This window comes from Sinocyclocheilus rhinocerous, unplaced genomic scaffold (genome assembly GCF_001515625.1).
Source record: "Sinocyclocheilus rhinocerous isolate Xijiao unplaced genomic scaffold, SAMN03320098_v1.1 scaffold539, whole genome shotgun sequence".
Taxonomy (NCBI): domain Eukaryota; kingdom Metazoa; phylum Chordata; class Actinopteri; order Cypriniformes; family Cyprinidae; genus Sinocyclocheilus; species Sinocyclocheilus rhinocerous.
In genome coordinates this window covers 82,027-94,932 of record NW_015653003.1, presented here as the reverse complement: position 1 = coordinate 94,932, position 12,906 = coordinate 82,027, and the positions used below count along the sequence as shown (strand labels likewise).

The 12,906-nt window shown below is 39.2% G+C and overlaps 1 protein-coding gene across 1 annotated transcript in view; it reads right to left on the bottom strand.

Annotated features, from left to right (window-relative positions):
* Nucleotides 1-12,906, bottom strand: part of LOC107715440 (PH domain leucine-rich repeat-containing protein phosphatase 2-like) — a 25,949-nt gene continuing 13,043 nt past the window's right edge. The window contains exons 6-13 of the mRNA XM_016521583.1: nucleotides 10,402-10,557; nucleotides 7,705-7,905; nucleotides 7,397-7,559; nucleotides 5,889-6,019; nucleotides 5,623-5,736; nucleotides 3,737-3,931; nucleotides 3,126-3,357; nucleotides 1-2,694 (exon numbers count right to left, since the gene is read on the bottom strand). Of these exons, the coding sequence (XP_016377069.1) occupies nucleotides 1,420-2,694; nucleotides 3,126-3,357; nucleotides 3,737-3,931; nucleotides 5,623-5,736; nucleotides 5,889-6,019; nucleotides 7,397-7,559; nucleotides 7,705-7,905; nucleotides 10,402-10,557 (2,467 nt within the window). The 3' untranslated portion in view covers nucleotides 1-1,419. The remainder of the gene's footprint in view (nucleotides 2,695-3,125; nucleotides 3,358-3,736; nucleotides 3,932-5,622; nucleotides 5,737-5,888; nucleotides 6,020-7,396; nucleotides 7,560-7,704; nucleotides 7,906-10,401; nucleotides 10,558-12,906) is intronic.

Here is a 12,906-nt window from a genome sequence, read left to right as displayed (position 1 = left end):
ACTGTGTTGTTTCCAATAAACACCACTAGATGTCTCCTCAAACCGTGAGCACAGTGTTTTACTGCACAGAATTCCCTGATACTGTGATCGTGGCAATGACAAACTCAAATGACCCAATATAGTCTCTTTCCTCAGGTCCCCTGATTCAAATAAAAAACAAACACTGACCAGCCTGTTTCCTTATACGTACCATGCATGGCTAAAATAGAGCACACACACCCACACACTCGATGCACAATACATTATATCATATGCCTGGTACCTCTCATATAAAAAACCTAAATGTCAGCTGTTCATTTTTTCCTTGATTATGAGATGATGAAAAAATATCCCAACCTCACTCAGATCAACAGTAAAACCGCACTACTACAAAGACCCAATGACATATTTACGGCCCAAGGCTCTATAGCATGGGCTCTGTCATGTAGTCATGCCAGACTCGAAACTTCAAGTACTCTAGACAACCCGAGACAACTCAAGTTATGATTTCAGACAAGGTTGTGAGGTCTTTCTGCTCCCCAAATGACCTTGGCCATAAAGGTGTGACGATGCTTCCACGGAGTATTGGATGTAGTTTTTGTCTCCATCTCACTCTGACCTCCATCACTAGACTGATTCCCTCTCCAGGGTTTGAATGTTATGTTGGGGTCGTTGTACTCTTCTATTGTGCAGAGAGCTCCAGAGACCCCCATGGCTTTGTCTGGGAGATCCCGTATGCATACAAGAGGGGATCAGGGAAGGTGGAGAATGCTCTGGTCTTTTTCAACAATACTTCTTACCACAACGACCACTCTTTTCCATGAAATGGAGCGGGATTATTCCAGCAGGTCAGATGGGGAAGAGATCCGTCTGAAATATTCCTCACAGACTTCAAAAGTGCAGATTACGGACTAGTCGCCACTATGGGAAGGTAGAACAACACTGCACTTACACCAGAACAGTAAAGGCTCTCTGAACCTCAACCATCTTCAAGAGGCACTTTTCTCATCTTTTGGTCTCAGTTTAGCTGATAGTACCTCTCCACCAGAAGGCAAATGTGATCATTGAAGCCTACTTAAGCCTGTGACCTTTGATATAAAGGGCGAATGTCGAAACGAACTCACGCATGGTGATGTATGAGGTACTCCAGCTCCATGCTGTGGTTTTTGGTCAGGAATAGCTCATGTTTTTCCACAATCTGAGACCTCAATCTTCAAGATTTCATCGGTCCTGACATTTTCACCCATTTCCATCCTTCTGTCCTTGACTTGGATGTGGCTACGCCACCGCAGATCAGCCCAAGAATGCACATGCAGGGACCCACACGTGATGACGCTAAATAAGAACTGGATTATCTCGAAGGCAGGAAGAGCGTGCTAGCCTCTTTGATGTGGCACTATGATGCAGAGATGCTCCAATGGTGTGGTCCTCTTGCACCAACTATAGAGCTGTGTCATAGACATCCTGTTGCAGGACGGTGGTGGGGTGGAGACCGGGGACGGTGGGCTGAGGATGGTCCCAGTTGGGGTCTCTCGCTGAGGGCAGCGTTGAAGGAGCCGGCGGCGGCCCGGGAACCACAGGGCTTTGACCTCTCAGTTGCTCCCGAACATCCTGCTCCAGACTAGGCGGTATAATTAACTGGTCTTCCGGGTCTTGCTGGGCTGGTGCGGCAAAATATCCAGATTTCTTTTTTGGGGCCTCGAGTGCTACTTCAATGATATTGTGGCTATCCTCGGGAGCCACTACGGAGCCATTAGATAGCTTCTTCCCGAAGAGGCTGGAGGTTGAAGGAGACTTCTTCAGATCTGAGATCTCTCGGCCACATACAGCCAGCAGGCAGCCGTTGGTGGCAGAAACCACCACGCTGTTTTGCCGCCGCATTTTGCTGTTGGGATAATCCGAGCCCCTCGAATCATGCCGGCCGTCCAGGTCCTTGGGACTTTCCGGTGGTCCAGAGCGCAGCTGAAAAGCGCAGCAGTGGATGTCCACTTCCACCTCTAGCTTGCTCCCGTTTGAGATGACACCTTCTAAAGGAGCCTCGTCATCGCTGTCGAGTCCATTGTCCGATTGGTTGCTTGAGAAGGTGGCGCTGGAAGGTTGCCGCTGGAATAGAGCCGGGTGCGCCCCTGGCCCCAGGCTCACCAGTGGCCCCATGTTACACAAGGTAGCAGTGGGATGCAAACTACAGCGGCGCTCCGGACGAGCCGTTGGTCCCGAAGAGGGGTGCTCGTCCGAAGCTGTGGACCCAGCCTCGCTGCCCACTTCCGAAGCTGACATCTCGCTGTTAAACTCCGAGGCAATGCCACTGCTAGAAGACGGTGTGGCTGGGTCACCAGGGGACACGGAGATCGGTAAAGGTGTTGGAGCAGGTGGTCCTCGGGCTTCTGTGTTCGAGAGAGGAGGCTCGCACGTACAGCTGTCTTCTCCGATATGCAAAGCTACCACTACTGCTCCAACATTATCCCGGCACCCATAGCTCTGTGCCAGCGTGCAGAGCTTTTTGGCAGCAGCGCGGGGGTCTCTGACAGCTAGCACAGTGCTCACTGCCTCCTGGTAGGAAACCTTCTGGAAGAGTGCTTTGTTTCCTAGGATCAGGAACTCATCCTGGGAACACAGAGGCTCTGTGTGCACACAGGGTTTGGGAAGCACCCAAGGAAACAGGTAGGAACAGCCAAGTAACCGTGAGCAGCATGTCACCCCACTCACCTTGTTATCCTACAGCACAAGAGTCAAATGATTAGAGACACAAATAAGCTGCTACTTCTCATTCATGGCCATATTGACAACAATAAACAGCATGATGCATCAGCCAGTTAGCTTACAGACCTTAGTCAGGGTAGAGCCATATTTAATTTTTGACAGGAATGAACACAAGGCTAAGAGGTAAGGGATAGTAGTAAGGTGCGTTCAATGGATTGCAATTATTATTCATACTGATTATTCAGCTGACAAAACGTCTTTCCCCAAAAGGAGAGAAAACGCCATAAAACAGTTTTGAAAGTTGTCAGAATGACATGATCTAGGAACATGTGCCATTATTACGACTGTAAGTCTATCCCTCACAGCCTGGTTTTCAGCTGCGTCCAATTCCATATGGCGTCTAACCTGACTAAGGTCTATGGGATGAACTGAGAACGAGTCAATACCTCAGTGATAATAGCTTTTGCCAGTTTGACACGCTCCATCTCCTCAGCGCTCTGTTCTAGGCTGAAAACCTTCGAGAGGGCAAGAGGTTGCCCATCACGACACAGTACAGCCTGGCAGGTGCCTACGTTGGCCACAGTGAGGCTAAAGTAGCGGCCAGGCTCGGAGGACTCGTGATGGATGTAACAGAGCAGAGCAGAGGCACCTAGCTTCTGGCCTGCCATGCCAAGTTTCCTGCAAAAATGCACGACAGCAATATGAGAAATGCATTTATTATTCATATAGCTAAGAATCTAAATCAAAAGCTCTGTCTGAAATATGGTGGGTTCAAGTCATATTGTTACAAGTTGAATGGCAAGTCATAATTACGAGTGGGTTTTCTTTGATTCCAGAGCCCAGAGTTAAGGGCATCAGTGACAAAATATGGCGGATGCAATAATGTTTTTGTTTTTTGCTCTCAAACTAGCTAAGTTGCATGTACGACCTATGATAGTACTGTACAACTATGATAGAATATATAATATCTTTAGGTTTACAGAACCTTCATGAATTGAAAAAAAACACACTTAATGTGCATTCTTCGTGCACGTGTGTGTGAGTGTGCAAAACACACCTATGAGAGGTAAGGAAAGTGTTGCACATGTATACACTGTCCACACTGGAGTGCTGTATCTCCTCTGCCAATACATCTCCCATGGTGCACTGCAGTAACCTGGAAACTTCCTCATTACGGTCGCCATCAAAAATCCCATAAGCAGCCTCCAGACTGCCCCCGAAGCGATCCACAGCCAGCACAGACACACACAACCTGAACCCAGGTAAAACAGCAGATTTCAATGGAACAAATGCTCTTCATGAAACCAACACCCAACCAAAATGTTACAATGTGTACAATATCACATTACAAATACATTTCATTGAATGGTAATGGATACACCTATATAGGTACATACACAAACTCTCTCTCTGACAAACACACAAAAGTGGCCCCCCTCGGTGGATGAAGGGTACAGAGAGAGGATGCGATATTTGAGACGGACTGCTTTGAAACTGTGGGGGTAATGGCCTTCGCAGGGGGAGCCAAGCACACTGAGGTCACATTAAACATGTAGAAACAAGACGTTTAAGCCTATGGGATGCATTCTGCATTTAAACCAGCCATCCAGCTGCGTCTTTCCCTTGATATCTGCGAAATCTACAGTGAAACCCAACGCTACAATTATTCTGAGAATGCCAACTGTTTTTATGCCATCCAAGTATTTATTGGTTAGAGAATTAGTTGTCTCAGGGCCAGATTGGCAAAACATCTGGGGCAGGATTCACAAAAATCTTCTTAAGAAGTTAAGAACTTTCTTAGGAAAATTCTTACACACTTCTTGGAATTTTTCTTAAGCGCAATCCTTGAAAAATACTCGGGAAGTTTTCTTAAGAACCTCTTATTCCTAAGAAGACAATATCGTTAGTGTTATATGATTAGCAACTATTGCAGAAGACTTTCTGATCAACTAAATGAAAAACTGTCTTTTTTTAGCTGACTGCTGATTACGTAGTAATATAAGCGCACACACGATTGAGACTGGCTTGATGGAACTTCAGCACTGAATTTCGAATTCAGAAGTCCTGTCATGCATAAACTAGACCGATCATTGTTTACATTATCAATCATTGGTGTCTCATTTCAGAAAAGTAACCTTTACATTCCAAAGAAAGTAAGAAATCATAGTAATTAGGCCATTATCAAATAGTCAATTTTATAATGGTTACTTTTCTGAAATGAGACAACCTATACGTTGTATATGGCCAACAAATGTGACCTAGCAAGTGTTATGTTGCAATGCTTAGTATTTAAAATAAGCCAATACATTCAATAAACATCTTACCTTTTGGGATTTAAGACAAGTTGGAGGTTATTCTAACTTTAAGAAGTTATATACAATGATTTTTAAGAAGATTCTTTTCAAGAATTTGAATTCTTAAGGTTTGTCTTAAGAACAAAGAAGTTACTTAAGAAGTATTTTTGGGAATAAAACAGATTCGGGATTACAAAATATTAATTTCTTAAGCAAGAAAACGGCAGTTAAGAAGAATTTAATTCTTGCAAATATTTCGTGAATCCGGCCCTGATTCACTCTGACCAAGAAAATGGTCTGTCTGAACGGCATGAAAATCAGCCAACCTAATTTGTTTTTGTTTGTTTGTTTTTTAGGGATGAGTTAATCAGAAATTGATTTGACTGCATTGAAAAAAATGTTTTGTGCCTTCAGACTCAACCATCCAATCAGATTAGAACTAGTAATTTCTGTTAGCATTTGACTTTTTTTTTTTTTTTTTTTTTAAACTTAAAATATAATAGAGAATTGGAGGTCCGGGATGGTATTCTGGTAAACAGCTTATTTTTTTTTTTTAGATTGAGGCTTCCTTTAACCAAACCAACCAACACTGACAAACACACTCATCGTTTCCAAATCTGTGACTCTCGTGTCTCCAGATTTTGCTCACTTGTTCCTTTGCCCACACATCTCAGCGTAACCATGATCCCACAGGGTGGACGTGCCCTGTGCGTCTCCTGCGGTCACGGCTGGCTTCTGGTCCAGCTTCAAAGTACTGATGTGACTGGAAGAGAGGAGGACACAGAGATAAAGACAAAAAACACAAAAAGCAATTAACCACCCGGGTCTATGAGGGTATCAGAACATATTAATATTCATCAGCTGCATAGTGTGCTATGTGTCCCACACGGAGGACTGCTGTTTGTAGCGTCTCACCTGAAGAGGTTGAGCGTTTTGTGCTCTAACATGAGGCTGCTGTTGCCGGTCAGATCCAGCTCTTGTAGGGTTGAAGGCAGAGAGTCCGGCAACAGGATTTCTGTCTGCTCATTACAGCTCACATCTACTAGCTACACAAAGAGCAGACAAAATACAACATTCTTCATGTGAAACACTGAATGGAGTGTAACAAATAACAGCGCAATTTTGTTGGATCTGGGGACAAAAACGATTAAAATAATGTCAAAACAAAACAAAAAACAAACAGTAAGTAAAGTAAAAAAAAAAAAAGTTAAAAATTATGTTAAAGAATGTAAAATACACTGTGAAATAAAGCGTAAAATAAAATGAAGTGTTTAACAAACAACAGCCAATTTTGTTGGATCTGGAGACAAAAACGATAAAAATAATGTAAAAAAAAAAAATCAAACATTAAGTAAAAAAAAATGTATAAAAAAAAGTTTTAAAAAATGATGTTAAAGAATGTAAAATACACTGAAATAAAGCGTAAAATAAAATGAAGTGTTTATCAAACAACAGCCAATTTTGTTGGATTTGGGGACAAAATGATTCAGATTTGTCAGACTTAACTAAACACTAAATAAGCTTGTAAAATAATGTAAAATAAATTTAATAAAGCAAAACAAAAATAAAGAAGCATTATAAAATAATGTAAAATAACAGTGAAATAAATGTAAAATAAAATGAAATGTGTAACAAACAACAGCCCAAATTTTTGGGATTTGGGGACAAAAATGATTCAGTTTAGTCAGACTTAACTAAATAAGCTTTTTTTTAAATAAATGAAAAAATGAAGTTTTCACAATTATATTAAAAATATAAATATTATAATACAGACACAATAATAAATCAAAGTAAAAAAAATCAATGTGTTTAAACAAATATAAATGCTGGATCTAAATCTAATTTAAATATGCAATTTAGAGAAATGTAGGTTTGCAATTTCCGTGAAGAGTCACTAATTTGCACGTTCTCACAATTTCTATTTAGATTTAGCATTCAAATTTAAACACTACCGGTGGAAAGTTTGGAATAATTGAGATTTCATGTTTTTTTAAAAGAAGTCTCTCATGTTCACCGTGGCTGCACTTATTTGATTAAAAAATACAGTAAAAACAGTAATATTGTGAAATATTATTACAATTTAAAAGAACTGTTTTCTATTTTAATATTTTAAATTGCAATTTATTCCTATGATGGCAAGGCTGAATTTTCAGCAGCCTACAGTCTTTCAGAAAGCATTCTAATATGTTGATTAGAATGAGAATTTAAACATTCATTAAAATATAAACCATGTCAATGAACGTTGATGATAGCTACCAAACCTTTTCTTTTGTAACTTTAATTACTGCAGCTGCTATGCAGACATTAAACTATTACATTTTTAGATATTCATTTGTTACTGCCACCTGATGACTCTGTGGTTGACCCTTAAGATCCTCACAATATTTAGGGGCTTTGATATGTCCTGTCCTGAAGTCACAGACCTTGATCTCGGGGAGGCTGAGGACCTCTGGGAACACGCTGATATGGTTGGAGTGGGCGATGAGCGTGTGCAGTCTCTTGCAGCTGGACACGGTGGAGGGGGTCGCAGCTTGTTCGTTCCCACTCAGATTCAGTTCCTCCAGGACCTCCAGTTTACCGAGTTTACTGAAAACATAACAAAGGAATCCATGGTCATTTACACCGATATCAGAACACTGATCTTTCTTGAAATATCACACAGGGCTATCTGAGGGTCCACATTTTTAGTATCTAATTTGATTAATAGGCTCCTCCCATCGAGGTCCCGTACCTAGCAGGGAAGGACTGCAGTTGGTTATAAGCCATATGCAAGACCCGCAGGTTCTGATGCCCCACCAGTAGAGCAGCGCAGTTCTCATTCAGGTTGTTTCCTGTGAGATAGAGCTCCTGCAGGGTGCTGAGGCTCTCCTCTGATTGGCTGCTCGGCGGGATCGTCTCCAGCGCATTGGCAGACACATTCAAATACTTTAAACTAGTAGACGAGAAGAACAAGGGAAGACAGGTTGGTAAGTTTACAAACAGTACAAGTAATGTTGTTTAAATGGAAAAAAAAGCAGGTTTATGAAGCAAAAATCATCGCGGATACAACCAAAGTCTCAGAGCTGCAGCACATCTTTCAGCATTAGAGATGCTTAATGGATGACAAGTAAATTAAGCCACAGGAAATGGAAGAGCTGCGGGCTCATATTACTGTGCCTCACTGAGCCGTTTTCTCCTGTACACATCCATGAGAGGCTCTGGAGAAGCATGTCACTTCCTCTGTGCTGCTGTAGATCCAGTGTTGTGGAGTAACTAACGAACTACAAGGAGCAACTAACTAAACTACATTTCCCAGTAGCCTGACAGTTGTTCAGCTGTGATTATATATAAATTATATCATTAATATATCATTAAGATACTATTATAGTTTATATATATATATATATTATAGTAATGTTATTAGTTTATTTGGTAATACTTCACAATAAGGTTTCATTAGTTAACATTAGCATTAATTAATTAATTAATTTCAGCATTTACTAATGCATTATTAAAATCAAATGTTGCATTTGTTGATATTATTTAATGGACCTGAGCTGACATGTATTAACAATAAACAATTGTATTTTTATTATCATTAACAAAGATTAATAAATACTGTAACGAAAGTACTGTTCATTGTTAGTTAAAGGGTTAGTTCACCCAAAAATGAAAATTAGCCCATAAATTACTCACCCTCAAGTCACCCTAGGTGTATATGACTTTCTTCTTTCAGATGAATCCAGTCGGAGTTAGGGCTGCACGATAAATCGAAATGGAATCGAGATCGCGATTCGACAGAAGCTGCGATTGTCATGCGTATCTTTCAGTGAAGCACGGTTCTGTGATCAGCAGTAAATCTCCATCCAAAGGCCAGAGGGCGCTCTCGCGCTGAAACTCCAAATACGCCTCGCAGAAGAAACACAGAAAATGCCTATCGCTGCAGCTGAATAAACAGAAGATTCAACAGCTTTCATTAATTCAACGTGACTAATAAACACACGACTACGGCAATATACAGTTTATCTGAGTTATTATAATTTTCATTAAAATAAAGTATATTTATAATGCAATGCCTTTATCACTGCTTAAATACATAGTTCACCCAAAAATGAAAATTTGATGTTTATCTGCTTACCCCCAGGGCATCCAACTGCTCCATCTGAAAGCACGTGATGATGATTTCCTGCTGATTACAGAACCGGTATTACTATCAAAATGCGCATGACAATCGCATTCGATTAATCGTGCAGCCCTAGTAGGATTTTTATTAAAAATGGTCTTTGATCTTTCAAGCTGTTTAAAGTGAAAAAAGTGATGTGACATGTGGCCAAGTATGGTGACCCATACTTGGAATTAGTGTTCTGCATTTAACCCATCCAAAGTGCACACACACAGCAGTGAACACACACCCGGAGCAGTGGGCAGCCATTTATGCTGCGGCGCCCGGGGAGCAGTTGGGGGTTCGGTGCCTTGCTCAAGGGCACCTCAGTCATGGTATTGAAGGTGGGAGAGAGCGCACGTACATTCCAGTCAAATAAAATGCGATTTTTATTTAACTTCTTTTGGACTGATGCATGCAACACCCGCTGAGTGGCATTAAACAGCTTGAAAGATCAAAGACCATTTTTAATATAACTCCGACTGGATTCATCTGAAAGAAGAAAGTCATATACACCTAGGGTGACTTGAAGGCGAGTAATTTATGGGCTAATTTTCATTTTTGGGTGAACTAACCCTTTAATGCATTAACCAATATTAATTAATAGAACCTTATTGTAAAGTTTTACTGTTTGCTTTTTTATAATTTTTATATCTTTGTATTTTATAATAAGTTAACTAAATTAAAATGAGAACTGTTGCTTTGGCAACTAGCTGAAATAAAATAAGCTTTCATTATTTATATTTTAGTTTAATTTAGTTAATGTTTATTTTATTTCAAGTAACATATTTTTTCTGGTTTTAGTTTACTATAATAACCCTGTTTTCCTGTTGTTGTTGTATTTTTTTGTATTTAGTGTAAATTTAAGTGTAAATCTTTCACTTTAATCAAGATTCATCCATTTCGTTTTTTGAGTCTACCCTGATTAAATGATAAATGACATAATCTGATATCTAATTAAAAAGACTTTGCTCAATTAAATAACTTAAATGTGGTTGGAAACTTTTTCTTAGTAGCTTGACTTTAGTTTAACTACTTTAAATCTTGAGTAGCTCTGAGTATGTATCTGTTGTATCTTAGCGGTTTTTATTTCCAAAGAGCAGCTTGCTAAGTTCCTGTAAAAGACCAAGATGTCTGACGAAGAACTCAAGCAGCAGGACTAAAGGTCCAGAGCAGAGAGAGATGCGGCAGAAACAGAGAGGAAAATGGAGAGAGAAAGAGAAAACAGAAAGCACAGCCCGGAGAATAAGATGAACAGAGAGAGGACAGAAGGAGGGAGTGACCTACTTTAAGGCTTTGTAGAAGAAGCTCTCTGGCAGTTCCTGCAACTTGTTGTGCTGCAGGTCGAGTGTTTCCAGTGGGATGTGGTCGAGCAGGTCAGCCAGTCTCTCCAGCCTGTTGTTACCAGCCAGCAGTTTACGCAGACTCAGACTGCTAAGAAATCTGAAAGAAGGCGGGATAGAGAAAGAAACAGACTTCAAAAGAAAAAGCACTGTTTTTGGTTTCATGCTTAAGACATAGTTTTAAAGTTTTAAATGAGGGAAGAAACTCAAAAGCAAACAAACTATCAATGCCTAGACACCTTTACAGGGATCATTCATCAAATAATGAAAATCCTAGTATTATTTACTCATCCTCATGTCAATCAAAACCCATTTACTATTATTATAGGTTTTGAGGGTGAAAAAAGTCTGATATAAAAAAAAAAAAATCCCAATTGCGATTTCAAATGCAATTTTTAAAACTAACTAAAAAAAAAATAAATAAATAAATAAAGCAAGCTCCAGGTTTGTTGTGCTTGTTTGTAGTGATGAAAAAATGCTGCAAAAATGTTGTGATTATATATATATATATGACTATTAAAAATAAATAAATAAATAATAATAGTACTGTAAATAATACTGTAATACTGTAAATAATAATACATTTTAAATATAATAATATATGAATATAACTGCAAATAATAATAATTATTATTACTAAATTAAAATATCAAACAAAATAATTTAAGCTGCAACAGGATTTTCAGTAAATAATCATTATTATTTTATTTTTTTCACTGTAAAATAAAAAGAGCATTTAAGAAAAATAATAACATTTTATTTTACAGTGCAATTGTAAAATTACAATATTTCTATTTATGGCTGCAACTGAAGATTTTTTTCAGTAAATAACAAGTTTTCATTTTCATTACTATTTTAATGTTTTACTGTCAAATAAAAATGAGTATTTAAGAAAAATAATTTAATGATATAATTACATCACAATGAAACAAGCGATGCATATATTTATTTAATTAAATCCCACTAAGCCATATCACAATTTCAGTTTTATTTTGATTAATCATGCAGCCCTAATATACAAACAACCCGATTTCAAGCCTTCTGAAGCCAAACAATAGTTTTGTGTGAGGAAAAGACACACATTTAAGTGGCATTTCACTCAAATATGATTTAAAATATTATTTACACCTTTTTATTTATATAATAAAATATTATTGAATATAATCTAAAATATTATTTAAACCGGAATTTTAAAAAGAATAAAAAATTAGCATTAGTCATTGATTCTTGTATTTGTTGTAACCAAAAACAAGCACACAAGACTGACTATGCTATGAAGAATGGCATGTGAGAGCGGCAAGTGAAGATTTTCAGTGAATAACATTTCGGTTTTCATGTCATTTTTTTTTTTTTTTTTGACTGACGTGGTCAATAATGTAGCTGCATGAAGACTCTTCAAAAAATTCTCTTCTCATGGAAAATATAACAGCATTATGGGTTTGGAAGGACATGAGGTTGACTAAATAAAGACAGAAAGAATTCTCATTTTTGGCGAACCATTCCTTTAAAACACCAACACAGCATTTTCATGCAGCACTCACAGTCTCAAATGGGACACAAACTTCAAGCCGCATATTATCTCATTTGTGCACGGCTTTTAGCTCTTTCAGATGCAAATGACTGAATGTTAATGTGGAATTAGCTGGAAATGGTGCTTTCATCTGCTTGGCGTTTACATCACTTTGCTTTGAGACAGCAGAGTGGCCTCATCAAGAGTCTGCTGATGAACGCCGGCCCGTTTCTATTCAGATCCACCGTCTGGCCAGACAGTCGCTTTAACCCACATCATTCAAATCAAATGGGCAATTTTTGTTGAATAAATAAGTACAAAATGCTGACATTAAGATTCTGGAATGGGGAATCAGGAGGAGAGTTTCTTTTTAGAAACTGAGGAAGATGCAAAAGCAGTCTACACACACACACACACACACACCTGGCCGGGAGCTCAGACAGCAGATTATGGGAGATGTCCAGCACCTCAATCTTCCTGCTGTCACACACCCAGTCTGGCAGGTATTCCAGGAGATTCCTGCAGGAGGGATGGGAATTAACTCCAGGCTAATTACATCAGAGCATTAGCATTATACAGGAGTGCGCAGGGTAAAGGACATGACTGGAGCGAGCTGAGCCTCTTGTAAATGAGCCGAGCAACATTTGGTCACATTTGCATTACAATGTGCATGTTATAGTGCAAGTACACTACTAAGTACTAGGGCTGCCCAAAATTTCAAATAAAAATCCACATTAGAATGCAAAAATGTTGCATTTGAATTTTAGGTGTGTGGTAAAGAGGCAGCCTTATCAGTGGCGCACAAGATGCGATGACGATGTAAGTGTCGTTGCATTATAATGTTTTTGTTAGCCTTATCCAGTTGAAGCCACTAGATGCGGCGCTGCTGCGTTGTTCATTAAAAATATTGCGGAAAAAGAGAACATCAATGCGGAGAAG